This window comes from Heloderma suspectum, chromosome 1 (genome assembly GCF_057233095.1).
Source record: "Heloderma suspectum isolate Gila_16-S chromosome 1, 16-S_ref, whole genome shotgun sequence".
Taxonomy (NCBI): Eukaryota; Metazoa; Chordata; class Lepidosauria; order Squamata; family Helodermatidae; genus Heloderma; species Heloderma suspectum.
The window spans coordinates 414,991,721-415,019,037 of NC_139458.1; the positions used below are offsets into that span (position 1 = coordinate 414,991,721).

Here is a 27,317-nt window from a genome sequence, read left to right on the forward strand (position 1 = left end):
TAGTGCTGCTGAGAGAGAGGGAAACCACTGATTCCCTCTATATTAGCTTCAAGATGAAAATGCCTGTGGTCTGAAGTTTTAATCTTCCCAGTACCACTGAGATAATCGAAGTTCCATTGTGCAGCAGCAGCAGCACTAGTTCTGCTGGGGAATGAATGTATTTACCCTCATTCCCTTCTTCCCATGAATGTATGTCACCTTTGTCAATATGTACTTTATGTAAATGGTGGTTATAAAAAGAACAATGGTTATCCTTGGCCCCTGAAATCAGGATGCAGAGAGACTACGATGGAGAAGCAACACTGTCATTTCAAGATTGACTGTTCTTTGGTGGGGGGAGAAGGGAGATTGCCAAATCTTCATAATGGAATCAGCTTTCCCTGGACCAATTGATTGCAATGTGAGAAAGTGCCTTTAGTAAAAATTACAAGGAACTAAACTGAGGCAAGCAGGTAGTATAGCACAATGTTCACAAACATCTGAAAAGGACAGTTACATGTAAGAATATTACAGTTTGTTTAAAAAGTGAATTTGACAATACCTTCTTCTCTGCTCAGTGACCTTTGACACCGACTGCTCATCTGCTCTCCGTCATCTTGTTGTTTCTGACTGAGCCTTACAAAAAGAGCTTTCTGCATGGCAGGAAGAAAGTCTGGTACATTAATAGATGAATTGTGGCCTGCTGTTGTGGCACCGTCTGACTCATACTCATTTCCACTATTATGTGAATCTGAAGAAATGTGGTGAACTTGGGGATCTGTAAATTCTCCTGGCCATGTACCATCTGCATTCAGTATTACAAATGATTAGTATTTACGATGAACACAAGTTAAAAAGACATTTCCAAGCAACACTGATTACCATTTGATAATGATTGGGTTTGGATGATATGCCATGGCACTTGCGGGCACTAGGTTGCATATGCACCCTCTGCTTGGGGTTTGTCCTGTTGTGCAAACCTAGCAAGCATGGGTTATGCAAGAGTTAAACAACCTGCACATAACCCTAAAACAGACTATGGATTATGCAAGGGTAGTTTAATCCTCACATAGCCCATGCTCGCTGGGTCTGCATGGCACAACAACCCCCAAGCCAGGGAGGGATATTCAAACCGGTAGCTGCATGCACCCTGTAGTCTCACCATGGGTTAAATAACTCATGGTGTGCTGTCATGCCATGCAAACAGCCCCAATATTTCTATAAAAGTTAGTAACCAGCATTCTGTCATGCATGGCCATGAAACATAATTGATACTGTTGCTAGGCAGATTAAGAGGTAAGGCTGTAGAGATCTGAGCAGGGTTAATTTTCAGAGGCTGGAGTCACCAGGGGCAGGGAGCAGGCTTACGTCCCACCCCAGTAACTTCTCTGGGTTTACCCTTTACTTTTTTCCCATCTAAGCAGGTTTCAACAGTTCCACTTACCATGGCCAGCTGACATCACAGACACCTCTGGAAAGCATGTTGACTAACCAGACTTCCTCCCAAATTTGAAGATGCAGGGATGGGCATGATGATTCCTGCCACCTCTCCAGTGCCAAAGTTGGGAGGAAGTCTGGGTACTGCTTGGAAGCTGTGTGGGCAAGGGACCTAGAGCACTCTGGCCTCACAGGGCCAAATCAGCAATCCTCTGCCAGCCATTCCTGATCTGGAACAGGAAAGGGGCTGACAGGTGGGTGGGTTGGGTGCTGCTGCCTGAAGGCACTTGGGGTGTCTTCAAGCAGCGGTACTCAAACTGGCACTGCTCCCCTCCCTACCAGCTTTTCCCTCTGAAGCGGCTGTGTTCAAGCTGGGACACTTCCATCCAGGGAAGGCCACGAGGGAAGGGGAAAGAGGTGTTTTGGTGCCGGAATCTGTGTTATGCCTTAATACCAAGCCCCTAAAAGTTGTATATAACGTGACTGCAAGCATGCCCCTCACCCCAAGGGCACCTCAAGCCCTTGGGAAAGGCTGGTGAGAGGCTTGCTGGGTGAAGAGGGCTGGCAACTAAAATATTTGGCTTGAACCAGCTATAAACTGCAGATCCCTGCATGGAAGTTGCCATTCCCCCTTATGGGAAAACTTAAGTGCTGTACTTGGTGGGAACCACTGCAATAGTGACAGGATAACACATCCTCCACACCTGACCAAGGATGTCCCAGGTCCCACTAACAAGAACTCTATAGGAGGGCTCAAGTGTCTGTGCACAGTGCACAGCGCACAGAGACATACTGCACCTTCAAGAGTCATGCAATAGACAAGACCTTCCTCTGCACACAAACACTCCATCATAATGATGGGTATTTTGAAAATACTTTTGTAAATCGTGAATAAGAATTAAGACTAGATGACTGACAACTATAAGACATATCAAATTCTCCCAACAGATACACCTGTTTAATCCACACATCTAAGGATAAAACTTTATATATTTAAACTTACCACCAGCATTATCGGTTGTCTGGAAGCTATGTACAGCCTGATGTGAATAGTAATTGTCATAGAAATTGGCTGGATTCTGAAGAGACTCATAACCAGTATTTGGTTGCCGTTCACCAGGAATATGCTGATACGGTGGACCAGGTGGGCAGTGATTGTCCCTGGGCATATTTGCCATATGTTCTTGAGCAACTGCACAGCCGTATGATGCACCAGGTGGTGTTAAAGGTGGACCACCCTGCTGACCATGCATAGGGATGCCGGCTTGACCCTGTGGTCCTAAGTAACCTGGAGGAAGTGGCTGCAAAGGTGGACTCTGTGGCCCTGCTGGAATTGTGCAGGGATGCCCAGGAGAACCTGGGAGTCCTGCTGGTCCATTATGTCCTGGGCTTGATTCTGAGTTGTACATATGTGGATCATTTCCTTCAAATTCTGGTCCTGGTGGTGACGTGCTGTTATAGAATGCTGGTGGACTGTAAGATAGAAAGTTAGGTCAAGGACATTCTTGTACAAATATTAAAATCAGACTATAGACAGCATTGTGGTCAAAAAGTTAAAAAATGGCGATATATACTTTTACTTTCTCCTGAAGGGGAACACTACTACTCAGCATGGTGTGTTGTTTTTAAACACTACACCACAGCATACCATAAGCTTCCAATTATTCTGGCCCCCACCTAATTAATGGTGAAGAAATTGGATATGTTTGAGATTACATTGTGAAGGAGCACGACTGTGGTTCTCAAATATTTAAGAGCCAAAGAAAAAGATGGAAAGCAACTGTTCCCCTTACAGGACAAGACAGAATGGGTAAAAACTGCAGGAAGAGAATCCGGTCTAAAGTATTAGACTCCAGCAGTAAACTCTCACTAATAACATAAGGGATGTAGGAATTCCTTATTTAGACATATTTAAAATAGGATTTGATTGGACAACTAACCACCCATCCTTCTCAAAAGGATTTCAACAGAATGCAATTAGATTTCAAACAGAGGTCAGATTTTAGCTCAAGAGGCAGACAATTATTATTTAATTATTTAAAATATTTCTTGGCCACCTTTCAGGCCAGAAGCCGCCCAAGGCGGCTTACAAAAACAAAATACTTAAAAAAAATTAAAATATTAAAAGTGATAAAAAGATAAAAACAATAAAACCAACAACAAAGTTAAAAGCAGCAACAGCGATGCTAACAGCAGCAACAGCAACAATAGCAGTCATATCAACAGAAGGCCAAAGTAAAATAATATGTTTTCAAGGCCTTCTTAAAAGTCTGCAATGATGGAGCATGGCAGACCTCTGATGGCAGTTTGTTCGAAAGGTGTGGGGCCACTGCAGAGAAGGCCCTCTCACCTGTGGTCACCCACCTGACTGCTCTCACAGGTGGGCAAATGAGAAGGGCCTCTCTTTCTGATCTTAAAGTGCGGGCAGGCTGATATGGGTGTAGGTGGTCCTTCAAGTATCTTGGTCCCAAACCATTTAAGGCTTTAAAGGTCAAAACCAGCACTTTGAATTGGGCTTGGTAACGCTCCAGTAACCAGCGCAGCTGGTGCACTATAGGAGTTATATGATCGAATCGCCTTCCTGCCACCAATACTTGGATGGCCGCATTCCGCACAAGCTGGAGTTTCCGAACCATCTTCAAAGGCAACCCCACGTACAGCACATTACAGTACTCCAGCCTAGACATGACTAGTGCATGGATAACTGAGGCAAGGTCTGTCCTCTCCAGATAAGGCCGCAGTTGGCATACCAGCCTAAGCTGGTAAAAAGCACTCCTGGACACTGGAGCCACCTGGGCCTCCCCAGTTAGCTCAGAGTCCAGGAGGACTCCCAAACTGCACACTTGGTCTTTCAGGGAGAGTGCAACCTCATCTAAGACCAGTTGTAAACATCCATCCGAAGTAGTTGGTTTCCCAACCCACAGTACCTCCACCTTGTCTGGATTAAGTTTCAGCTTGTTCACCCTCATCCATCCCAAAACAGCCTCCAGACACTGGTTCATGAGTTCACAGCCTCCCTGGGATGTGCAGATGGAAACGAGAGGTAGAGATGAGTATCATCTGCATACTGATGACATTTCAGCCCAAACCTCCTGATGACTTCCCCCAGCGGTTTCATGTAGATGTTAAAAAGCAGTGGGGACAAGATAGAACCTTGCGGCACCCCACAGGTTAATGGCCATGGGGTTGAACCAAAGTCCCCCAGCACCACCTTCTGAGACCACTCCTCCAGAAAGGAGGAACCACTTTAAAACTGTGCCTCCCAAGCCCAATCCAGATAAATGATCCAGAAGGATACCGTGGTCGATGGTATTGAAAGCTGCTGAGAGGTCCAGGAGAACCAACAGGGTTGTACTCCCCCCATCCATTCTCTGGCGTAAGTCATCAACCAGGGTGACCAAGGCTGTTTCTGTCCCATAACCAGGCCTGACACCTGATTGGAATGGATCTAAATAATCAGTTTCACCTCAAACTGTTTGGAGTTGTGAGGCCACCGCACGCTTCAGGACCTTGTCCAAGAATGGCAAATGTGATACTAATTATCTGGAACCATGGAATCTAAATTTGGTTTCGTCAGCAAGGGCCTCACCACAGCTTCTTTCAAAGCTGCAGGGTCCTTGCCATCCCTCAAGGAGGCATTTACCACCTCTGAGGTCCAGATATCCAGCCCAGCTCTGGCAGATTTCACAAGCCAGGATGGATCTAAAGGACAAGTAGTAGGCTTCAGTCCTCCAAGCAGTTTGTCCACATTCTCAGGTTGCACAAGCTGAAAGGTATCCATAACATGACTAGATGGTGCACCAGCCCCATCCATGTCAGACTCTGTCAAAACAATGTCATTCAAGTCAGCGTGAATACCAGCAATTTTATCTGCAAAGTGTCTGGCAAATTGTTCACAGCGGGCCTTTGAAGGTTAGAGTCCTTGTGTTCCAAGGCAACCCAAGAGGCCTTTAACCACATGAAACAGCTCTGCTGGATAACACTGAGCAGATGCAATGGTGGCGGAGAAGTAGGATTTCTTCGCTGCCATCACCGCCACAGAATAAGATTGCAAGTGGATTCTTACTCGTGTTCGATTGCATTCATTCTAAGTCTTCTGCCATTTCTGCTCTAATCGTCAACACAGTTGTTTCATTGCCCTCAGCATCTCAGAATACCAAGGAGCTGACACAGTTCTAGGACTAGGTCTAGGACATTTGGGAGTGATCATATCAATAGCCCAGGTCATCTCCTCATTCCAAACAGTGACCAGGACGTTGCCAGGACCACCAGCGAAGCCTGCAGGGAAATCCCCAAGAGACCTCAAAAATCCATTTGGATTCATAAGTCCCTGGGGGCGGACTATCAAATTTGGTCCCCCACACCTGCGGAGGTTACAGGTGGCCTGAAGGTCAAAACTGATCAGATTATGATGTGTCCATACCAAAGGAGTCACTACTGGCTCCCTCACCTGCAGATCATTTTCTCCCAATCCAGCACAGAAAACGAGGTCCAAAGAGTGTCCTGCCACATGTGTTGGGCAAGATATTATTTGAGACAGGCCCACTGGTTGACATGGCGGCCATGAAGTCCTGACAAAGTAGCCTCAGCATGAATATTAAAGTCCCCCAAGACCATAAGCTTTGGGGTCCTCAACATCATGCTCGAGACCACCTCAGTCAGTTCAGGCAGGGAGACTGTTGAGCAGCAGGGCGGGCAGTACACCAACAGAATCCCTAACCTGTCTCGGGTGCTCAACACCAGGTACAGACACTCAAAACTGGCTGACTGTCGGACAGGGAATCTGACCAAGGGGATAGAATCGCTATAGACCAAGGCTACCCCCCTTCCCCACCCCTCTAGCTGAGCTTGGTGCTCCACAAGAAATCCTGGGAGACACATTTGGGAGAGACTGACTCCTCCCTGTTCATCCAACCTGGTTTCGGTAACACAAGCCAGGTCGGCATGTTCTTCAGCTATAACCTCAGAAATTATGTTACTTTTTGAGTAGCCAACCTGGCATTAATCAGCAGCAACTTCAGGCTAGAGGGGACTGCAGGCAAGCCACTAAAATCACTGAGGTTGGAAGGTGGACTGGAAGGGGATACAGCATGCAGGTGACTCAACTGCCTTCCCCTCTCCCGATGTCGTCGCCCCCCACCACCATAACACCCTCTGCCCGGCACTACATCTATAGTGGCCCCAACTTCCTCCATCGGTAAATACATTTCAGGCCCACTAAAACCACATTCCAGGTTCTGGTTAACTGATGGTGCTCTCCCGAATTACAGATTGACACACTGGAGGAGGTCAGGTGGTAGTATCTCTCCCCAGGAGTAGATGTTCCTGCTGCTGTTTTTGCTGTTGTACCTGTGTCTTCCAAGATGGAGGGAGAATTCTGCTGTGTACTCCTGCGTGCATCTCCAAGTGCGTCACTCAGTACGCACGTATTGCATGAAATTTTCACTAAGGTGTCAGTTCAAACATAGCAGATCTGAATAAGGTTTTTAACAATTGTTTTTAACTCCATTCTCCTAAAAACTTAATGCAGCCTTGCACCTTGCTATTGGTATGGGTGGAGTACTGCTACCCTAGCTGAGCAACAGTGTGGCAAACTGCACCTGCACCCCACTATGATATGTACAAGGGCCACTGTACTTGCAGTTCTCGTTTTCTCTTCTAGCCTTAAAAAGAATCAGTAGCAAGAAAAACAAAGAGAGCCACACGTGCATTGAGCAAAGCATGTACTGTTGGATGCCGACAGGAGAAGCAGTTTGATGCTGTTCTGTTGCATGTGTGCGCCTTTCCCTCTTCTAGTGCTAAGCAAGAGTTCCCCACTTCTGGAAATGTGGGACTGTGCTACAGCAAGGGAGGAAGGAGAAATGGGGTAGAAAGGGGAAGAGTCACACCCAAGTGGAGCAGGGGGTGGATGACTAAGTCCTGAACATGTTTACTCTAAGCTTGCCATTCTAAGGCCACCAATTTTCTGAACTCTTCATTGCCTCATTAAAATCTCACGTGCAATTTTGACAAATACTTACGTTTTTCCAATTTTGTGTGCTAAATCCACAGTAGGTTTCACAACTATCTCAAAGAGAGATGGAATTTTCTTGAATTCACCAGAGGGATCCTGAAAGTCTTCTCCATCTTCCTCAGTAAATGAGTATGGCTCTGGTGGGGTTGGCAAAAGTCCAACTCCTGGAGGTGGCTTAGGAAGAGGAACGATGCCACGCTTCCTAAGTTCTTCCACTTCTTTCTCATCATCATTTTGTGGCTCCTCTTCAGTATTCAGTACCTAAAACACATTAAAAAGTATATAACCAAAATTATAAAAGTTTCAGTTCTGCAATCTTTTGGAGGCCATTACAGAAACCCACCCTCATGTACGTAATTGGAATTCTATCTTGCCTCACCCTGAAGGTTCAGGGTAGGTTAGAAATCTTCAAAATTGAAACGAGAAACATCCAGTGAATCCAACAAGACTAAAACAACAACACAATATGGTATACCCATGCTTATCTCAAAATTATTTGGAATTGCCCTTCAAAATCCCTCCCAGCTTATGAAGACCTAGCCAAGATTTATGCAGAGCGTATCGTTAGCCAGACTTCCCCAAGATATGGTGGACTACAACTCCCATAATGTCCAGGGATGGCACCAGATTGAGAAAGGCTGTCCTAAGCTTTTAGACCAGACTGCAGTCCACCATCGAAATTTTCACTGCTATGAGTGTTTTAACTCCTTGGCAAACTGAGATCCAAAATGGGGGCACGGTCTTTCCTTCAAAAGGAAACTATTTCAACTAGTTTCATATATGGACCTGGTTCAATAATCTCACTTGCCACCTTCACCATGGCAAGAGGATCGTCAGGCTCTGGCAAGTGAGATGAGCCCAAGGCAGGATTCCTTTGAATCTGGAGCTAAAGAGAGGATTTCCTTTCCCTAACCCCAGTGTTCTGCTGAAAGCTCTGTTTGGTTTGGCTGTGCATTTTCTGGGCACAAGCACAGAGCCACACCAAACCTCTCCCTCCCTTCTCCAGCCCCAAGCTGGAGATGTGAGTTGGAAGCAAGTGGGCTTGTTTCTGTGCCTGCCGGACACAGAAGCAGAACAAGCCAACCCAGCTACGTATCTCTTTTCCAGGTCCAAGGTGGTGGGAGGAGAAGGTGCTCTATACCTGAAGGGCGCTCCGAGATTGCAGCTCCTGTTGGGTGAAGAGGCAAAGCAAGGCAACACACCTCTGCCTCTCCCTTCCAGCTCCAAGCTGGAGGGAAAAGCAGAGGTATGTGGGCTTGCTCTGTGCTCACTGGGCTCAAAGGCAGAGCAAGCTGACACGCCAGTGCTTCTCCCACTCTGATCTTGGAGCACCCAGCTACAAAGGCAATGCAGGTCAATGCACTTACAATTCTCCCTTCCTGCCTGACATTCACATATGTAACATGCAAAGCTTATGAAGCTGGAGGAAGCCTGGCTCACCCTACGGTTGAGGAACCTACTGTGAACTCCCTTTTTATATTATGTCTGTCTCCACTCCAAGATACTGGGCAGAATAAACAGGGTCCATGGTACAAAAGATGCCTAATCATCTGTTTCAGTCTATCTTTGTATATGCCAGACAAGATGCAACACGGAGGACATATATAAGGGGACAAGCAGAAGAGAGTTGTTTCTAACTCCAGTAGGAGTGCAGCCCTTTCTAGTTACCTCAGCTCTCTGCACACCACAGGTGGTACATGGGATGGAGGAGAGGAACTGAGGGGAACCCAAGGAAAGAATTCCTTTGGGCTGCCAGCAGAACTGGATACCCTTTTACTGGGCTTTGTCTTGCATGGAGAGAGTGGAAGGAAGGGTTAGGGGCAGGCTGCAATCTCATCAGATACAACTTTAAGGGACTGGGGTTAAGGCACAATACAGCTTCCTGCACCAAAATATATTAAGTTAGCAGATGGCATCCTAGCTTTGTTGTAAATAGTTGTATAGAAAAGGCAAAAGCAACCCTATTTTTACACACTCTGCAACTGAGCTCTCAAATGACTTCCCCACGTTCCTTGGAAACTCCAGTTAAAACTGTGCTATTCACTGGCTTTTTCTCATTTCTGAGAAATAGCTTTTTAAAATAACATCTTCAAATTAAGGCACAAGGCTGCATATTCCATTGAAAGAAGGAGCATTACTTACCTTATCAAGCAGCTCTTTTGTCTCTTTAGTTAGTGGATCATGAGAAAACTTGCACTTGTCACCGTGGTAGCATTTAGCTCCTGTATGATAGAACTTGCAAGGAAATTCATGTGAGCCAATATTAAGGATTCTTAACAATTATAACAATTTTTTATAACTTTCCTAACAGTACTAGTTATACAGCCATAATTTTGACAGGTATGGGGTGGTGGAGTGGGGAATATATTGAAAGGAGCCTGTGGAGGTGTCCAGATTGCCATGTGAGGGATCACTGTCACTGAGGGGTATGGTGAATGGGATCTCTATGGGGAGTTAAATCTTTTGGATACAATTTTCTCCCTTTCATAAATATACTCGCCTGCTTGCCAGTGACAAATGCCCCTTTCCCATCTGGCAAAAGCCCTTCTTGTGGAAGATAAGCCACATTTCCTCCATGGAGGAAAGATGTCGTTCCACTGAAAGTTGTGCTCTCAGCAGTACCTCACTGCCGCTTCCAGCAACAGGAAGAGAGAAAAACTACCCCCCTTTGTTGCCATTTCTCTGCCAAGGAAAGAAGGGATATTCTTTATTCCCCTTCCCATCAGGCTGGTGATGATTAGGTGATCGCTCTTTCTGAAAAAGCACAATTTATAAGAGAAAATCCACCTCTCCTTTTCTCTCCCTCACATCTTTACAGAGGCAAGAAAGGATAGTTTTCTCCCTTCCTGTTGGAAGTTCTGCAGGAAGTAGCAACAGAAGGTGCTGCTTTCACCTTCTACAAAACCCCAACGCAACAGGAAACAGCCCTCAGTTCTCCAGGTTCTCTTAACACGCCGTTAAGACTTAGGAAAGTGTTGGCGATAGCAGCAAATAATGAGTTTGGTTAGTAAGCCAACCCAAATTTTTGGACTCCTGACTTTGAATTACAATTTTATAAAAAGAAGCAACACCAATAGAATGTTTTAGTAACAAAGTAACATTGACAGATTACCTTAAGTATAATACCTCCTGTAATATATGCATGACTATGAACTCCCAACACCCCTATCTAGTGCTCTGGAAATATCAGTTTATGTTACACGTTAAACAATTTTATAAAACTTCTATATACTAGTACAAATGGAACTTTAAAATGAAACCGCTCTAATTACAATATTGTTAGAATGTTTTTATCAAAGGATATTATGCATATAAATACAATTTTCTCCTTTGGAACAATAACCCTGTATATAAAATTTGCAGATTTCCTTTTTCTTCTCTATTTCTGCATCATGATCAAATTTACACTGGTCTCCCTGTGTGCATAAAAAGAAAGTTATGAATCACAAATGTAGAATTCTTATATTTCAAGTTGAATTTACAATGGTGATACAATAAACCTTAGCAAAACATCATTCTCTGCTTTTCAGTTATTTTTCCACCAATGAGGCTGGAGAAAGTTAAAAGCTGATTTTACAAGTAACAGGTGAAAAAACATGCCAAACAAGTCATAAAGGCCACAAATAACAAGAAGCTATATCTGCACTGTCATAAAATAGATTGCACCTGTTTAGAATGTACTGACAGTGTCTGTGTTTTCTTATATAACAGATTGATCCAACTGCTAAAAGCAGCTCTGTTTACAGTGATGCAACACTCTGCAAGAACTTGTATAACACTAGCTACCAGAACAACGATGTTAATATATAACATCAAAACATTTTAAAAAGGAGATCATGACTTCTATTTATAAATTGCACATGTTCAATATTAAATATGGAAGTCTGTTCCAGATCTTAGAAATATTGTGGCCCATTTATCCTTTTAACTTAGTTTCGTGGAAATTCTATAAGTAATTTTCTCCAGTTTCTTTTTATACTGAATACATTAAAACAGACAAAGCTCTAGAAGTCTGATAAATGCTGTGTTGCTAGTGAGCAAACTGGAATAAAATTCCTATGATTCCCCACCACCCCATTTCAGAAAGAGAGTATACAATTACATATCCACCTTAATGCATCGTGCCTCTAGGAAATATTTACAAATCTGTTTTCCTTTGTGTTCCACAGTATGCTGGTTTATGAATGCCTGACTCATAGTTGGCCATTTCTTCACTGGCTTTATTTCCTGTAAAACAAATCTTGTTTTAATGTGGTTTCCTCAGGTGTCACAGGAATCAAGACAATTTCAGCTCTTCAATGATAATATACAATAATCAGTTGAGCTTCTCAAAATGTTTAAGGTCAAACACAGTCATTGATATTCCAATTATGGTAAAAATTACCAGCATCCGGCATAATTGTTATACATGAGTTTCCTCTATAACAGTCTTCATAAGGAAGCAAATAGGATCATCATGGAATGCGAACTAAAGTAAAAGACAAACAGGATTTTGCCACTCTTGTCTTTAGTAGTAGTGATGAGGGAGGGAAGTGACAATACAGATCCCCAACCAAACCATTTACTGCCTGACTTCTCTAGAACTACAGATTTTGCAAATGCAGCTACTGACTACTGATATTTATCTTAATCATGTTACTCTTTCCAAATTACAAGATTTTTACTACCCTCCCTCCAACTTAGGCTCATAAAAAGTTGATTTCATGATGCATGTATCCTTAGGCTGCAATACTCAAGCCACTTACTGCATTCATACTGAAAACCTGGGGGGTATCTCCACAAGCGATTTACTCCGAGCTGGCTGCATTTGGAGGTCACTAGGGATACATGATGTCATGGCCATCCCGCAGCCACCCTGGAGCTTATCACAGAAAAATTGGATTTCCTGGGACTGCTTATCGATTCTTTTCATTAAGTTGGTTTCTCCGTGGTGTAGTAGTTGTGTGCCCCAACCCCCGCATTTACCTCGGGTATGCTAGCCCTGCTCAGGGGTGTGCCTTTCACCGTGACCCTGGTCAAGATGTTTCCTGTCCCTGTGTTTACCAGCACAAACCAGTGCTGTTTGTGCTGGTAAACACAGTGTCTACTCAGAAGTAACTCCCATTGTGATCAGTGAGGCTTGGCCCCTGAATGCCCACTTCAGAATTTACAGAGATCCCCCTCAATTGAAACAGCACATTTTAAAGCACTAATTCCCTAAATGCTGTAAAGCATGATCTCGATGCTGCGATTCTCGGTTGTTTGGTTTATTGCCATTCAGAAGTAACCACTGCGCCCCTGTGCTGCATCAGGTTAGAAAGGGGGCTGGTTTCCCATCCCATTGTTGTCCTGTCCCTGTCTTTCCCAGCACAAACATATGTGTGTCTACTCAGAATTAACTCCCATTGTGGTCAATGAGGCTTGTTCCCAAAATGGGCACTCCCAAAGTTACTGAGATTCCCATGAATTGAAATAATGCATTTAGGAGCCTTAATGTCAAAGCTTCGATCCTAACAGGGCAGGGAGAACACTGTTCCTGTAATAATTGTTGCTTTAAGGAAGTACTTAATGGGGAGGGGGGGAGGAGAAAGAGAAGGACAGTGATGTTGTTATGACACGGGAGGAAACCTCCCAGGATTTTATCGAAGGGGGGGGGAGCCTGGATGAGGGTGGGGAAGCCTCTCTTATTGGTTAAGCAACCCCTGCTAGTCAAATGACATTTACTCCACACACACCCCACCACCCCGGAAGTATGTTCTGTGAAGTGTATATTGGTGCAGCGCACTCACTCGTGGAGCCCTGAACAGACCAAAGTGCACCAAAGTCGATCCCTTGAAAAAATCCGGGTAATCCTCCATTAGCTTCCCCCTGCTTATTCTAATTTAGTAGTATCAGGTCTTCACACTAAACACTTCCACTGGGGCCTAAATAAAAATCCCAAGTTCTAATATAATATAAACCATTGCCATTCCATTTACCTCTTCAGAGACTTTATTTATCCCTCTTCCCCTTCCACGGTCTTTGCGCTTCAATTTCTTTTGCATGCCACGCCCTCGGCCAATACCATAGCTATTGCTTGTTTGTGAAGCACCTACAAAAACACAATTTAACGTGTTCATTTCAAAGTGTTTAGGGCATAAAGATTATGATCTGGAAGAGAACAACGTGCATACGTACCACTTCTACTTTTCTGTTTAACAAATGGGTCACATAAGGGCCTGGTTCATACATAACAACCCAGAATGTGACTTGGTTTGCATGTAAAGTCAACCCAGAGTACTGGTTGAATATGGGTTGTTGTTGAATCTATGGTGTAGCTATGGGTTGTTAACCACAAACAACCCAGGAAGAGAACCCATGGTTTGTTGTTGGGTTGTGACCTCTAGGTTGGTCATGGTTCACAGGCCATGTAACCAACAGTACAGGGTTCACATGTGACAACATACTCTGGGTTACCAGGTCACCGTCCCTTTCCTGCATTTCCAGTCAGAGCTTATTTTTGATGTAATATCCGAGATTATAAAATAGTTAAGTGTTTCTGGATTCCCCTGAGATCTTTTAAAAAATTGTTCTAATGACTAGGCATGTTTTCATTCTCTGCCCACTTAAATATTTAGCCCCCATAGATGCAATAAATGGGAGTCACCCCCCCCCCCCCAAAAAGAGAATGAAGGGAACTGTAGAAAGTAAATTACAAAGAACTACTCTAACCTGGAAAAACTTGATCTGGGGAAAAATAATGTAAAATCAAAGTTGGATGGAAGAAACAAGAAAAAAGATACATGAAATATTCCAAATGAACCAATAAGAATATTATTACATTATTTGAAACAATATGTTGGTATGGTTGATACTGAGATGATTAACAGAGTAATCTATGAACAGCAGCAAAAATCTCAATAGCTATGTAGTAGAAAAAGAAAGTGGCTCCGTCTTTGTCAGATTGGTTCTACAAGATCTGGGACATAGCTATAATGCTTAAATACACATATTATATTTCGGGCCTGTGAAAATCCAAAATATGAAAATCAATTTATTAGGAAATAGACAACCTTCATCAATTTTTGGAATGATAAATTTGGAGATGATATATATCCCTACTCATTGTTTATGTCGGTGTAATCGCTTCAGTATTGGCTCCCTTTTAAAATATATTTATTAAACAAAATCTGTGATTTATATATGTATAAATGTTTGTTTTTTGGACATTTAGAATTAAAATAAAACAAAAAACATGTAAAAAGAACAGTAGTAAATGCTTTAGAGGAGGAAGGAATGGTCAAGAGATAAAAATTCCCAGGAGCAGAATACGCTGCAGTGTAGTAGGCCTTCAGGTTGCCATAATAGTACCACTTGCCCAGACATTAACAGAAAGTGAATGTACAGCCTCAACACAAAAATGTTCCATTCCAGACTGGGAAAACTGCTAGTTTAGAGCACTATTTCACTGTTAATTCTGTAACACTATTCTGCAAATGCAGTCTGTTCTTAGACTACTGCCCTACCTTTCTGGATACCTTTCATCCCTTGTTTTTTCACTGGTTCTTTTGAAATTGGAGGTTCTAAATCAGTATTTGAAGTTTCTTTAGCTTGTCTATATTGTTTTAGCTGGTCGGCAAAATCCTGTTTTTCATCTTCATTGTAGCCAAAATCATCGCTATAATTATCATAGTCTTTGTTTTTGGATTTTTTATTATGCTGTGTCTTCTGTGAAGGGGTATATTTTCCTGAAATATGTCCATGCTGGATGAAAGATAAGAACAATTAGAAGCAAATTAAGATACAATTCATAATAGTTCAACTAGAAATGTCAGGACTGAGACTGGGTCTTTGTACAGGGAAAGCATTTACCCTATCCATTCGTTCCTCTATTGAGATGTTAGTTTTATAAAGAAATACAATACTTAGGCTGCAATCCTATACTCAGTTACCTGGGAGTAAGCCCGACTGAACTCAAAGGCACTTACTTCTGAGCAGACATATATAAGATGGCATGCTTAGTGTTGTTCCTCTGTATTTTTATATCCCGAATGACACTTATTCTTTGCGAGTCATTACATTAGCGCTGTTGCAAACTAAAAATAGCAGAGGACTGCCTCTAGTTCCTGATCATCCACAGATGGATTGACAGGTGTTATGATGAAAGCAGATCTGTGCCTCCCAATTCTAGCTGAGATTTCTGGCATCCCAAGACTTCCCATCCCATCATTTCAGAGAAAGAACACAAGTACCAGTCTTGAAAGACTACAAGATAAAGTGGGGTGACAGTGGAAATGGATCACCATGGATCACCTCTTTTCCAAAATCAGTCTGTAAATCACATGAGAGTGGTCGAGGAAGAAAGAACTGTCTTTATCAGAGACTTGGTGCAGACTCTGTGCTAAGCCAAACGTGTATATGTAAATAATGCAGCTGGATGGAAAAAGCAGTACTGAATTATATTTTATAGCCCCACCCCCACACAGATGCTCAGGCACCCTTTTAACATGTGTCAGGCTATCAATAGTAGCCAAGGCTACATGACTTTGTTGAACACCTGATTTTGTTGCAATGAAACTGGAGAGCACCAAGAAATAATCGAGATACAAAATATTTAAAGGACATAATTTTCTTATGCTTTAGGACACGAGCTGTAACAAACGCCACAGAAGTGTAGGCAGAATGTTTTGCATTAAAAAAACATCCAAAAGCATGTGTGTGTCAAGTTAACTCAAATTTGGCTCCAACCCCCCCCCCGAATAATGCAATATATATGCAAATTAGCAATTTAGTTTTTTGTTTATTCAAATTTTAGCAAAGTAATTCGGGCATGAAGGATTTTTTTTCAAGATCAACTACAGACTTCTCTGTAGGCACTAAAAAGATATCCTGAAACATAACATGTACATTACAGATACTTTTAGCATTAATTATTTCTCAAATGAGAACTACTAAATTCAACTCTTAACATTTCTTACCTAATTTTCTGTAGCATGAAGATATTGGCATACACAAGTGACTACATCCTATTCTCTAGGAGTCAGAATGAAGCAATTCTTTTGCCCTGTTCCACCCCCTTTCCTCAGGGAGAATATCCAATCTGATGACTTCCAGAGATGTGAATAAATTAAGATTAGTAACACACTGCTCGAAGAGGGTTTCTCTGAATTGTCTGGAATATTTGCCTCGCTCTGAGCTCCCCTCTTAGGAGTTTTCTATTTGAATTTTGTTGCAAACAATATTAAACCTTCATGTGATCATTGCAACAATTCAATTGGAATTGTTTCTTGAAGTCAGGCATCACTCTGATTGCACCTTAATTTTAAATGTGTTTATAAGGACATACTGCATATTAACCCATCTTAAACCAAACTCCAGCTAATACAAAGATTACTACTGACTTTACAAAACAGGCATTAATGAAATGGTTTGTGATTCTGAACTGACAATCATCTTCTCACAGAGTAATTGTTAGAAATAGTTAAGAGAAATCAGATGTCCCCACAAAGTCTTATTTTATGCCAATAATGGAAGGAGGCCTTGAAATGAATTCCTCTGGAGATGAAGGGGCCTCTTGAAAATGTCCCTTTTACCTTTGGGAGATATTCAGTTGAGTCACTTAAATATGCTTTCATATTTGAAATGAAAAAAAATCCGTAAGAAACCTTCATATGGAGAACTGAAGTGTGATACTCTGCTAATGATCCTTCTGAGGATCCTTCCCTGATACTGGGATACCACATAGTAAAAAATTAAGCAATGAAGATCTCAGTGGCAATTAAGGATATATGCTACCCAAATCACCTATCTCTAGTTCCCCTGCATTTTTCTTTATTATGAACAAATATAAGAGGCAACAAGAAAACCAAAACACTGGTAAAACCAAAGGTCACACTAATTTCCTTTGCAACAACTTTCATACTGGCTGGAAAAGGGTGGGGATAAAAAATTGTGCCATCCTGACTTGAAACGTTACTAACTGATTAACAGGGAAAATGTAGTCCCCTTTGCCTTGTACCCCTCACACCTATATCAGAAAAATGGTAGCAAACCAAAACAAAAACCACCCACACTCTCCAAAAAATAGAATTAGGCATAATGAACATAAAAAAATAGTGTATTTCTAAATTAACCTAATATAGGTCCAAAGTGAAAACATGCATCTTTTAAGAAAGGATGAATGTAGTAGCCTGAGGTAGGATCATGTGCATAGTTAAATACTGTGGAAAACAAACTAAATTAGGTCCATTTTGAAAGCTGTACCTGAAGAAATGAAGACTCATAATCTCTATAGAAACCAGCTCCTTTCTTATGGGATCTTTCTGTATGTTCAGCATCAGAATCAATACTATAGTCAGAACTGTCATCACTAGAAGGGGAATTATGCTGAAAAGCAAGAACAGTTTCATTTGTATACTGTGAGGATATGAGCAACAATGTATATTGCATTTAAAACACTACGAAAAAGGAGGGATGGAAGAAAAGTAGATCATAAGACCAGTGGTGTACAACTCAAATCACCATGAAGACCAATTTATTACAAATAATAAAGGTTGATTGAACCTTAACTATATGGGCATACTGCAATATTGTATCACCTCATAAGCCCTGCTGCACAGCCAAGCGTACCCCAAGGTATCAGAGAATCACAGAAAAGTAGGGTTGGAAGGAGCCTACAAGGCCATTGAGTCCAACCCCCTGCTCAATGCATATTATAATGTGCTCTTGAGTACACTTCTATGCTCACATGTGGGGCTAGGAAAGCTGGAAGAAATGTGACAACTCAGTAGTCTGGTTCTCTTGACTACCTTGTAGTCCATGGGGAACCCCACCTTCCCAAAGATTTCATTTTCGGTGAAGTCATGCAAGCGTTTCCTAAAGTATATATTGTTTTTCATTGCTTTGAATACAGGAAAAATAATTACTCTAGTTACATGCATAAGTTGCACAGAACATTGAGCAACAATTCTAACCTTATGTTTATCATGTCTTCGCCTTTTTGATTTTTTCTTCTCTTTTTCTTTTTTGCGCTTCTTTCGGGATTTTCTATGGGTTTTCTCATTTTTCTGTTTATCTTCAACTTTTGCATTTTGTTCTTCCTTGTCTTCTTCAAATCCAGCATCATCTATTTCACCATCTTCAAGTTCACCATCCTCTCTGTTTCAGAAATAGTTTAAACTCAATATGAATTTGCAAAATTAAAAAAGAAAGATACAGTTGACAGTGCAATCATACAAACTTGTTCCATGTTTATCTGTCCATCAACCAAAATGGATTACATAAATGCATACAAATTCACCTTAAAGTAGCATCTCATATTTGTTCACATTTCAGGAAATAGCAGTATGTAAATTTCAATTTACTATCTTAAAGTTATAGGTAATTTTAATAAATATTTGTATGATGTTTTTGAACTTTACAGTTTAAATGTGGCTCACAACTACAAAATTCATAAAACACCAATATAAACCAAAAAACTATTAGTGTACTAATAAAGAACCCAAGACAGAAAAGCAGCAGCAGACAAAACCAATAAAGCAGCTAAAACTGAGAGTAATAAAGCAGTAAAGCAACAAAATTAAATGACGACAATAAATTAATCATTAATTAATTTGTCCAGGGGGAAAGAATAGATTTCCTTGTGTCTACATGATGCTAGTGTAGGTGCCCCCTTCACTTGTCTGGGGAAAATATTCCATAAGTTAGGGTTATAGATTATTTTAAATTGTTTTTGGTTTTAATAATTGGAGGTTTTATTGCATTATGGTTTAACTGACTGTAAGCCACTTTGATATAATTTTTTAATTCTGAAAAGTGACATAACAAATTCTTAAATTAATAAAAAAGAGGGGCATCACCCACCAACATAGCCCTCTCTCTGGTCAGCACTAGACTGATTTTGGAAGGTTAGGGCATCTGGACAAGGGCCTTTGTTGAAGATCTTAATGATCAGACAGAGTCATATGAGAACAAATGTAGTTGTTATTGATTCATTATGATAGTACTCCTATAAGGAGACAGTAATGTTCTGTAGCTTGGTTGTGAAAATACACAATTTGTAAGGGAAAATAAACCTTAATTGTCCATTTAATGTTGTGCAGTTACAATGAGTATGTTGTGCATATCTGTTGTTCAATCCCTGTACTTACGACCTTGCACAAATTGTTACTTTTCTGGTTAATCTACCTTACCTTATTGCAAGAACAAGTGAATTTCAAAAAGACTTGAAATACACTTTGTACTATAGAAATGATGAATTATCCAAAAGAAGTGTTGCATAAACAACTATGAAACACTGGGTTACATTCAATGTTTTACTGACAAAAGCCTTCTGTCAGCAGAGGTACACTAGTTGGATTTCACCCACTGATTGTAAGTTGTACAGGACATTGATTTAAAAAGAAAAGTGCCTCACACTAAACATGTCAACAATTTTTTTAAAACTCTGATTTCTCTTATATACACTTAGAAGTTATACTGACACATACATTTAGAGTAACTTTTATGAAGTGCTTATGTTAAACAGGCTATTCTAAGAACAGCTTATGTTTGAAGGCCTAATAAAACTAAAGTTAACACTGACCTCACAAATTTTACTATGTTCTTGATGTTAACAATAGAGTTCTGCCCTTAAGAGTAATGGTTGCTGCTCAGTAAGGCAACTATAGATAGGAGGGATTAAACCTGGTTTAAAGTGTGTATGACTATGCTTAGCATGCCTGCTATTTGCCTATGGGCAAAATTATCAACAGCTGATAGAGAGATCTTAAAATACTGACAAAAAATATCTAGCTCGGGTGAAATTTCCAAACAACATTCCTACACATGCCCTTATTATGGTACTCAGATAACATAATAAACATGGAATAAACTTAAAATATAATGAGACACACAGGCAACCACTTGTTCAGGATGCTGGTTGGGACGGAGGTAACAAAATTCTCACTATAAACAAAGGACATTGATCTAGTTCATCAAAATACCAAATGAGGTGGTGAACTTGTTTCTAGACGGAACCACTTTAGACTGTAAGTGTGGGATCAAACAGTTGAATTCATGAAAAAAAATCCCAGCACAAAGAAAACTACATGTCACAGATAATTTTAGACTCGCCTTCTCCATGGCATGCTAATTTTCTACATGCAAGGAATTTCTTTCATAAGGAAACATTCAACCATTTGGTTCCACACTTGCAGTCTTAAAGTGGTATTTATTTATTTGATTTATACCTTGCCTTTCTGCCAGGAAAATGGCACTCAAGGCAGGTTTTATTTATCATAGATAAAAACTTGATGAAAAACAAACAAATACAATAAATGCACAATTAAAAGCACAACAACAGCAGAATAAAAACAGCACACAACCCAACAGACCATCTTACACGCCAAAGCCCTGCTTGAATAAAAATGTCACTGCCTGCTGGTAAAATAACAGCAGAGAGCGAGCCAACTTAGCCTCCCTCAGCAGAGAGTTCCATAGCCTGGGAGCAGCCACCAAGAATGTCCTCTCTTGTGTTGCCGGTACTAAACATGCCAGTACTAAAAAAAAGGCCTTTTAAGTGATACAGCCCAGAAACAAGTTCACTACCTCATCTGCTATTTGGATGAACTAAGGGAGCAATCCTACTTGCCCCTAGACAGCATCTGGGGGGGGCATAGGAAAGTTTGGATTCCTGGATTCGAGGTCAGAGACAGCACTCTGACCTTGGACCCAGGAGTCCAAGCTCCCCACCTCTTCCCCCTCACAGCTGGTGTGGAGAGAATTGCACCAGCTGCCTTTCCAAGCTTGCAAAAACAACCTCAGAGAGGATGGAAAGGGGGTGCTTCTGTGGGTGGGAAGGAGACTGGGGAAGTGGGGACATAAGCTATCCCCATCCTCCTTCCCTCTCCATCCACACAGCCCTAGCTGGATGGGCAAAAACAGTTGTCTAGCAAAAATGCAGAGCGGGAGAAGTGCAGAGGTGACAAACGCCTCTGTGCTCCTCCTGCTGTGCATAGGATGCCTGTCAGCCTCCCAAGTGCTGATGGGCATCCAGATAGGATTACACCCCAAGTCTACATTTCAATAATTGGCAAACACTACCTAGGTCTGTAGGAAAAGTCAACATGATGCTCACTACAAGGCTGGGCCACAATGTCCACAGGCATCTTGCACTGCCCAACTAGGCAGGGTGCAGAGTTAAGGCTACTGTTTCAGTCATTTGGAGAAAGAATTGCTCAATGTCTTCACTGTGCCTCTACTGAATATTTATCTCAATCACACACAGACATGGGAGGGGCTAAAGAAACTTTAAAGAACAGATAAAAATTCCAAAAAAGAACTTGATGGACTCAAGAGCTCAACAAATATAACAAAATGAAATTCAACAAAGCAAGTGAAAAACATTAAGACAAGGAGGATTAAATCCTCAACCATAAATGGAAGAGAAATAGTTAAGGGGTAAGAAAAGAGATTTAGTTCAGCCATGGAACAAACTGTACAAGGAATATATTAAATCTTCTTTCAGAGTAAGGATGTATGGGGTGATTAATCTACTGAGACTGAGGGCTGGATCCAGATTCACAATGGATCAGCTTTGCTGGTAGAAGTCAAATCCCCAGCCCCCCGTTTGCCTCGGTGGCCCCTCCAGCCCACAAAAATGCTATACAGAGTTAGGAAAAGGAAAGGTTCCTCCTGTGCAAGCACCGAGTCATTGCTGACTCCTAGAGGGACGCTGCTTTTGCTGGCGTTTTCATGGCAGACTATAGTGGGGTGGTTTGCCATTGCCTTCCCCAGTCATGACTACGTTTCCCACAGCAAGCTGGGTACTCATTTTACCAACCTCGGAAGGATGGAAGGCTGAGTCGACCTGAGCCGGCTACCTGGGACCCAGCTTCTGCTGGGATTGAACTCAGGTCATGGGGAGAGTTTCGGTTGCAGTACTGCCGCCCAGCACTCTGAGCCACATGAGGCTCTTACGCAGAGTTAGGACACCCTGCTTAATGGGGTGTGAGAGGCGGGATCCCCAAAAACTAGGCAGAGGAAACTTCCTGGAGCAGAGCCCTTCCTCTCACAGAAGGGAGATTCTGGGTCCAACCCCGAGTTATACTAATGACCTGTGGGACACTTTCCAATATATGCAAGATGCTATAAATATGCCTGTAATTGAACAGTTAAATGTTTATTAAAAGGCTAGTTGCAGGAATTTGGCTGCTGTAATTTTGTAACTAAGATTGACTCATCTCAGATATTTAGGAATTGTATGTACTTAAATTACAAAACGTACTTTTTGCCATATATACCTGTAAAGCATTTTAAAACAAGTCCAAAGGGCTGGTACTTATAACTAAACATAAGCACCACAGCATATAGATTCTGCTCACCCAGTGACAATATATCTTACAATCTGACTTTGAGAACAAGGACTCAATTTTGAAGAAAGGTCTCCAAAATTTCTTCACTTGTTTTTTTTCAACACTGCCCTGCTAATAAACAGGAGCTTTTCTTTAATGATAATGAGCCATTAATAAGATGGTTTTCAGTATTTAATTCTTGACATCTAAAAACAGCTTAGGTGCAACACTATGGGTTATATCCAATATGTTAGTCTAACTTAAGCCCCATTCATTTTAATAGGTCTGCTCTAAGGAGAATTAACAGATACAATCCTATACTTGTTTCCGTTATTTAAACTGAACTCCATAAATCTATGAGCAACTTTATATTCAAGATGACTTTATAGATAGATTGATGGACTTCAGCGATATGAGAAAGGAAAGCTCTTATCTAGGCCGGTAAAAAATGTAGAAATGTTAATGCAAGAAAAAAACATTTAAGTTAGTGAACAAATATGAGAATGGCTCCAAACTGTTTTTACCATCTTTTACCATAACTGGCTGTGGAATGCTGAGAGTTGTAGGACTTATTTCTATCTTAAAGATGCATAGGATTGCACCCTTACGCTAATAAATTCTAAGGCTCCAACACTGGAGACTTCAGTAAGCCTTCTCTAGAGTACATTATTTGGGAATTTCATTGTTAGTGCAGTCCTTGTGCCTATGAAATTTGATGTTACTATAATGGAAAATTATATGTATTTGCATTAGGAAACTATTTAAAGGGTGCATAGTTAAACTATGGAATATAGTTCAACTATAGAATTCACTGCCACAAGATGTAGTGGTGACCACCAATTTGGGTGGCATTAAAAGGGGCTTAAACATATTCATGGAGGATAAGGCTATCAATGGTTACAAGTCATGATGGCTATATGCTACCTCCACTATAAGTGGTGGTATGCCTAGGTATACAAGGTGCTGGGGCATAAGAGCAGACGTTTGCTGTTGTACTCATGTCCTATTTGTGGGTTTCCCACAGATGGCTGGTTGGCCACTGTATGAATACAATGCTGGACTGGATGGACCCTTGGTTTAATCCAGCATGGTTCTTCTTATGTTCTTAATATATAAAAATACTTCCATGTTAAAAAAGATTAGAACTTTGTGATTTTAAGTAACAACACCATTTTGCTTCCTAACATTTGAGCACATAATTATGGAATGACAAATATCCACATGTCATTATGATTAATACTGCATTTGTATTTTGAGCCTTTGGCTGCCAACGTAGCAGTTTGCTTATGGACTCCCAGGTAGGGATATGCACAGCAAGTGTGGCTTCACCATGCAGCAATAGTCCAAATACACATCCTCCTCTCTCACCTGCTGCAGAGAGGTTTAATGCAATGAATGGTACAGGAGAATGGTCAGTTGGACCTCCAAGCATTAGGATGGGACAGCAGCATCTGCAAAACCTTTACAGGGCTCCCTAACCTAGATCTTTTGTATCAAAACAAAACAGGGGATCAAGTCAGAAGTAGTAGCCCAATTTCTATTCAAAATATTACATTTAAGAGCTAAAGAAAAACCCCACTTCACTGTTTTTGAAACTATTCGATGTGGATTTTTCACCCTTTTTGTTTTGCAAGTTAACACTTTTTCTGTCTTTCCTCAGAAAAAGAATATTCTCTGCTAACCACAAGAAAGCAAGGAAGCGCAACTCTTAACTCCACCTAAAAACCCCTTTAATTTGTTACTGGGTCCTTTCCGAAGCTAGAAAGAAACACTATAAAGAAACATTAAGACATATGATAAACAAGCAGGGGAACCAGCCCATTCAAGATCTGTTATTGCTACAAAGCTATACAAATTTACAAACTTTGGCTGTGCTTCTCAAACTACTTAGTGCACCTCCAGCGCATCTCAAAAGATTCTATAGAGGGAGATAGATTGAGGGGAGGGAGGTCAGCTGCTTAATTTTAGTATAAAATTTTTAAATGCTTTGTTTATACCTATAGAAAAATATTGAGTGTCCTCTTTCTACAATGGAGAACAGTTTGGATGAAATGGACTTTGTATTTTTCCCCACTGGTTTCAATTTTAAAATAGCAGTATCTCTAAGAACCCATAGGATAATTAGCCCCGGTTCTATTAATAATTCAGTACTGTGCAAGCTTTTCTTTTAAACAATATTTGCAAGACAACTCAGGTGGCACTCATGACTGTTTATGTTAAAAGTAACAATACTGCACTAGGTAGTATCCATTTTGAAGTACAAGTTGTTTCATTAACATCTTAAACTGCTACAACTACTTTCCTGAAGGATTGCTGGTATGTAGATCTGCGATACAAGGCCCAGACCTGATTCACTGTAGCTCCGTGCAAGTCATTTTAATTGCCGTATGCCTCTGTATCCCAGCTTGTAGAAGAGGAAAAACTATACATTACAGTGCTGCTACATGAATTAGGGGCTATGTAATGTTTTGTACCACTTTGGTTAAACGGTGTTGTATATGGTTGTGTAGGGGCATAGGGACCATAGACATATTTGTCCATTATTTGGACCACCATTACAAATCTTAATCTAAAGAATAAGATTTGCATACATTTGTTGAATGTCAGAGAAATGTTTTCAGAGGGCTCCCCCCTTAAAAAAAAAAAAAATGAGAAAAGCTAGATCTGTATGGAAACAAGAAGCCTGCACAAAAGAGGAAGGCAGTGGACCTCAAACCAGAAAATGCCTCTGGTTTGTTGGCTTAAAGCGATTGAAAAGTGTCAAAGATAACATCAGACAGAACTTCACCTGCACAAAAAAAGAGTTCCAGTTAAATGTGTAAGGTGTAAACATTAACATGTAGTTCCATGTATGTTATATACAGGGGCAAAACACACCGTCTTTGATTTCAAATGGCAGCAGGGTTAGGGACGATAAGAACAACGGTGACATTATACAGACACCCGATGTAAAGTGCATTTTATGAAAAGATGTGTTTGCTTTTTTTTTTTTTTACAAAAAGAGAATGAAATGTAAAGAAGAATGCATGCAAAATGCACCTTGAAGAGAATCACCCCCCCATCAAAAACATTCTTGAATCTAGATTTTTTTTTAATACAGCACCACCACCCCAGGCTGAAGGTGACTTCCCCCCCACTCCACCCTACCCCATACAATGCTACAGACATTTTCTTTTCCTTAAATCCTCCTAGGCATATTTAAGACATCGTTATTATTACCACCATCATCATCATAATCATCATCATCTCACAGCATATCGTCATTTTTAGTTATTATCACCGTTAATTACCACCATTGAGAAGCGGAGAGAAAGAAAGAGAAAGAGAGAGAGAGAGAGAGAGAGAGAGAGGAGAGAGAAGAATGTTACTCGACCTTTCGTCCCCTGCATGTTGCCTGTCAGAGTCGGGCATGTTTTGGTCAAGAACTGGGTTTGGGGGCTTGGAGAACAGGCTTTCAAAGGCCATTGTGCTGGCTCTGGCTGTGTGTGCGGGGAGGAGGAGGAGGAGGAGGAGGGAGGAAGGCAGGACAGACACCGCTGCCAGTGGTGGGGCGTTGGGGAGGGAGGGAGGAGGGGCGCACACCCACACACCATGCACGCTCACACGCACAGCAGCGGGGCTGCGCCTGCCGGGGGACAGTGCTGCGGGGCTCCCCCCTCAGGGAAGCGGCCGGCGGGCGGTTTAATGAGCGGTGGTTGTGGGAGGGGGGCACACGCATACACGGAGGGGCACTTTTAACGGCCGCTCTTGGCGAGGCGAAGCTGCCCAGCGCCTCACCACAAAGGACAGTGAGGCGATGCAGGTGGGGGGGAGGGGGGAGGAGGAGTCCCGGCTGCTGAGGGGTCACAACATCCAATACACACGCACCGCAGCGGGGGGAAGCAACACAAAACGGAGGGACGGGGCGGGAAGCGGCTGGCCGGAGAGTGGCTTGCTCTGGTTATGTCTTCCTTACAAACATGGAGCCCGCTCGGTTGCCACACAGAGAAGAGGGAGAAAGAGAGAGAAATGGCGCGCGCGGGACGGGACGGGACGGCGGGGGAGGGGCGGGACACGCTCACAAAATGGCGGCGGCGGCGGCGGCTGGCGTCGCTCACAAAGCGCCGAGGAAGGGAAGAGGAGGGAACAAGAGCCGCCCAACGCCGCGCTCTCCCGGGTCGCCGCGGCCGAAGCGGCGTTTGGTTGCGCGCTCTTCTGTGCTTCGCTGTCGTCATCGCTCCGCGAAAGGGCTTCTCCTCCCGCCATTGGCCCGCGCCGCTAGCGGGGGAAGGCGCCCATTGGGCGGACGGGGTGACCGTTAAGGCCGCCTCGAGCTAAAGGGAGCGGGAGCCGCGCGGGCACAGTTGCGCAATCGCTTTTGTAATCTTGCCTCCGCCGCCAGTGCCAGTAAACAAAATGCCGGGGTGGGGTGCGTCGCCTCCCGCGCTTTCGTTGGCGCAGAGGTCGCCCAAGGCGCTGGTGCTGTGCGAGGGCAGGGGCGCCTCTTGTAAAGAGCAGGGACACTTCATTTGTTTTGATTAATTACTGTCAGTCCTGTATCCCCACTCCGCAGCGCTAGGACCGCAACAATGAGGCAAGGACATGTCGTTATCCTCATG

General features: G+C 42.2%; 1 protein-coding gene across 4 annotated transcripts in view; it reads right to left on the reverse strand.

Annotated features, from left to right (window-relative positions):
* The window catches only part of ZC3H6 (zinc finger CCCH-type containing 6), a 30,047-nt gene extending 2,997 nt beyond the window's left edge, over positions 1-27,050 (reverse strand). The window contains exons 1-11 of one of the 4 annotated variants that reach the window (XM_084829075.1): positions 26,093-27,050; positions 18,361-18,544; positions 17,651-17,773; positions 14,914-15,151; positions 13,387-13,499; positions 11,540-11,656; positions 10,734-10,845; positions 9,572-9,681; positions 7,437-7,690; positions 2,420-2,889; positions 542-784 (exon numbers count right to left, since the gene is read on the reverse strand). In XM_084829075.1, coding sequence (XP_084685201.1) covers positions 542-784; positions 2,420-2,889; positions 7,437-7,690; positions 9,572-9,681; positions 10,734-10,845; positions 11,540-11,656; positions 13,387-13,499; positions 14,914-15,151; positions 17,651-17,773; positions 18,361-18,544; positions 26,093-26,184 — 2,056 coding nt within the window. In that variant the 5' untranslated portion in view covers positions 26,185-27,050. Of the gene's footprint in view, positions 1-541; positions 785-2,419; positions 2,890-7,436; positions 7,691-9,571; positions 9,682-10,731; positions 10,846-11,539; positions 11,657-13,386; positions 13,500-14,913; positions 15,152-17,650; positions 17,916-18,360; positions 18,545-24,087; positions 24,205-26,092 lie in introns of those variants that run through there. The other 3 variants (XM_084829077.1, XM_084829078.1, XM_084829076.1) reach the window with 3 other exon arrangements.
* Between the last annotated feature and the right edge of the window lie 267 nt (positions 27,051-27,317).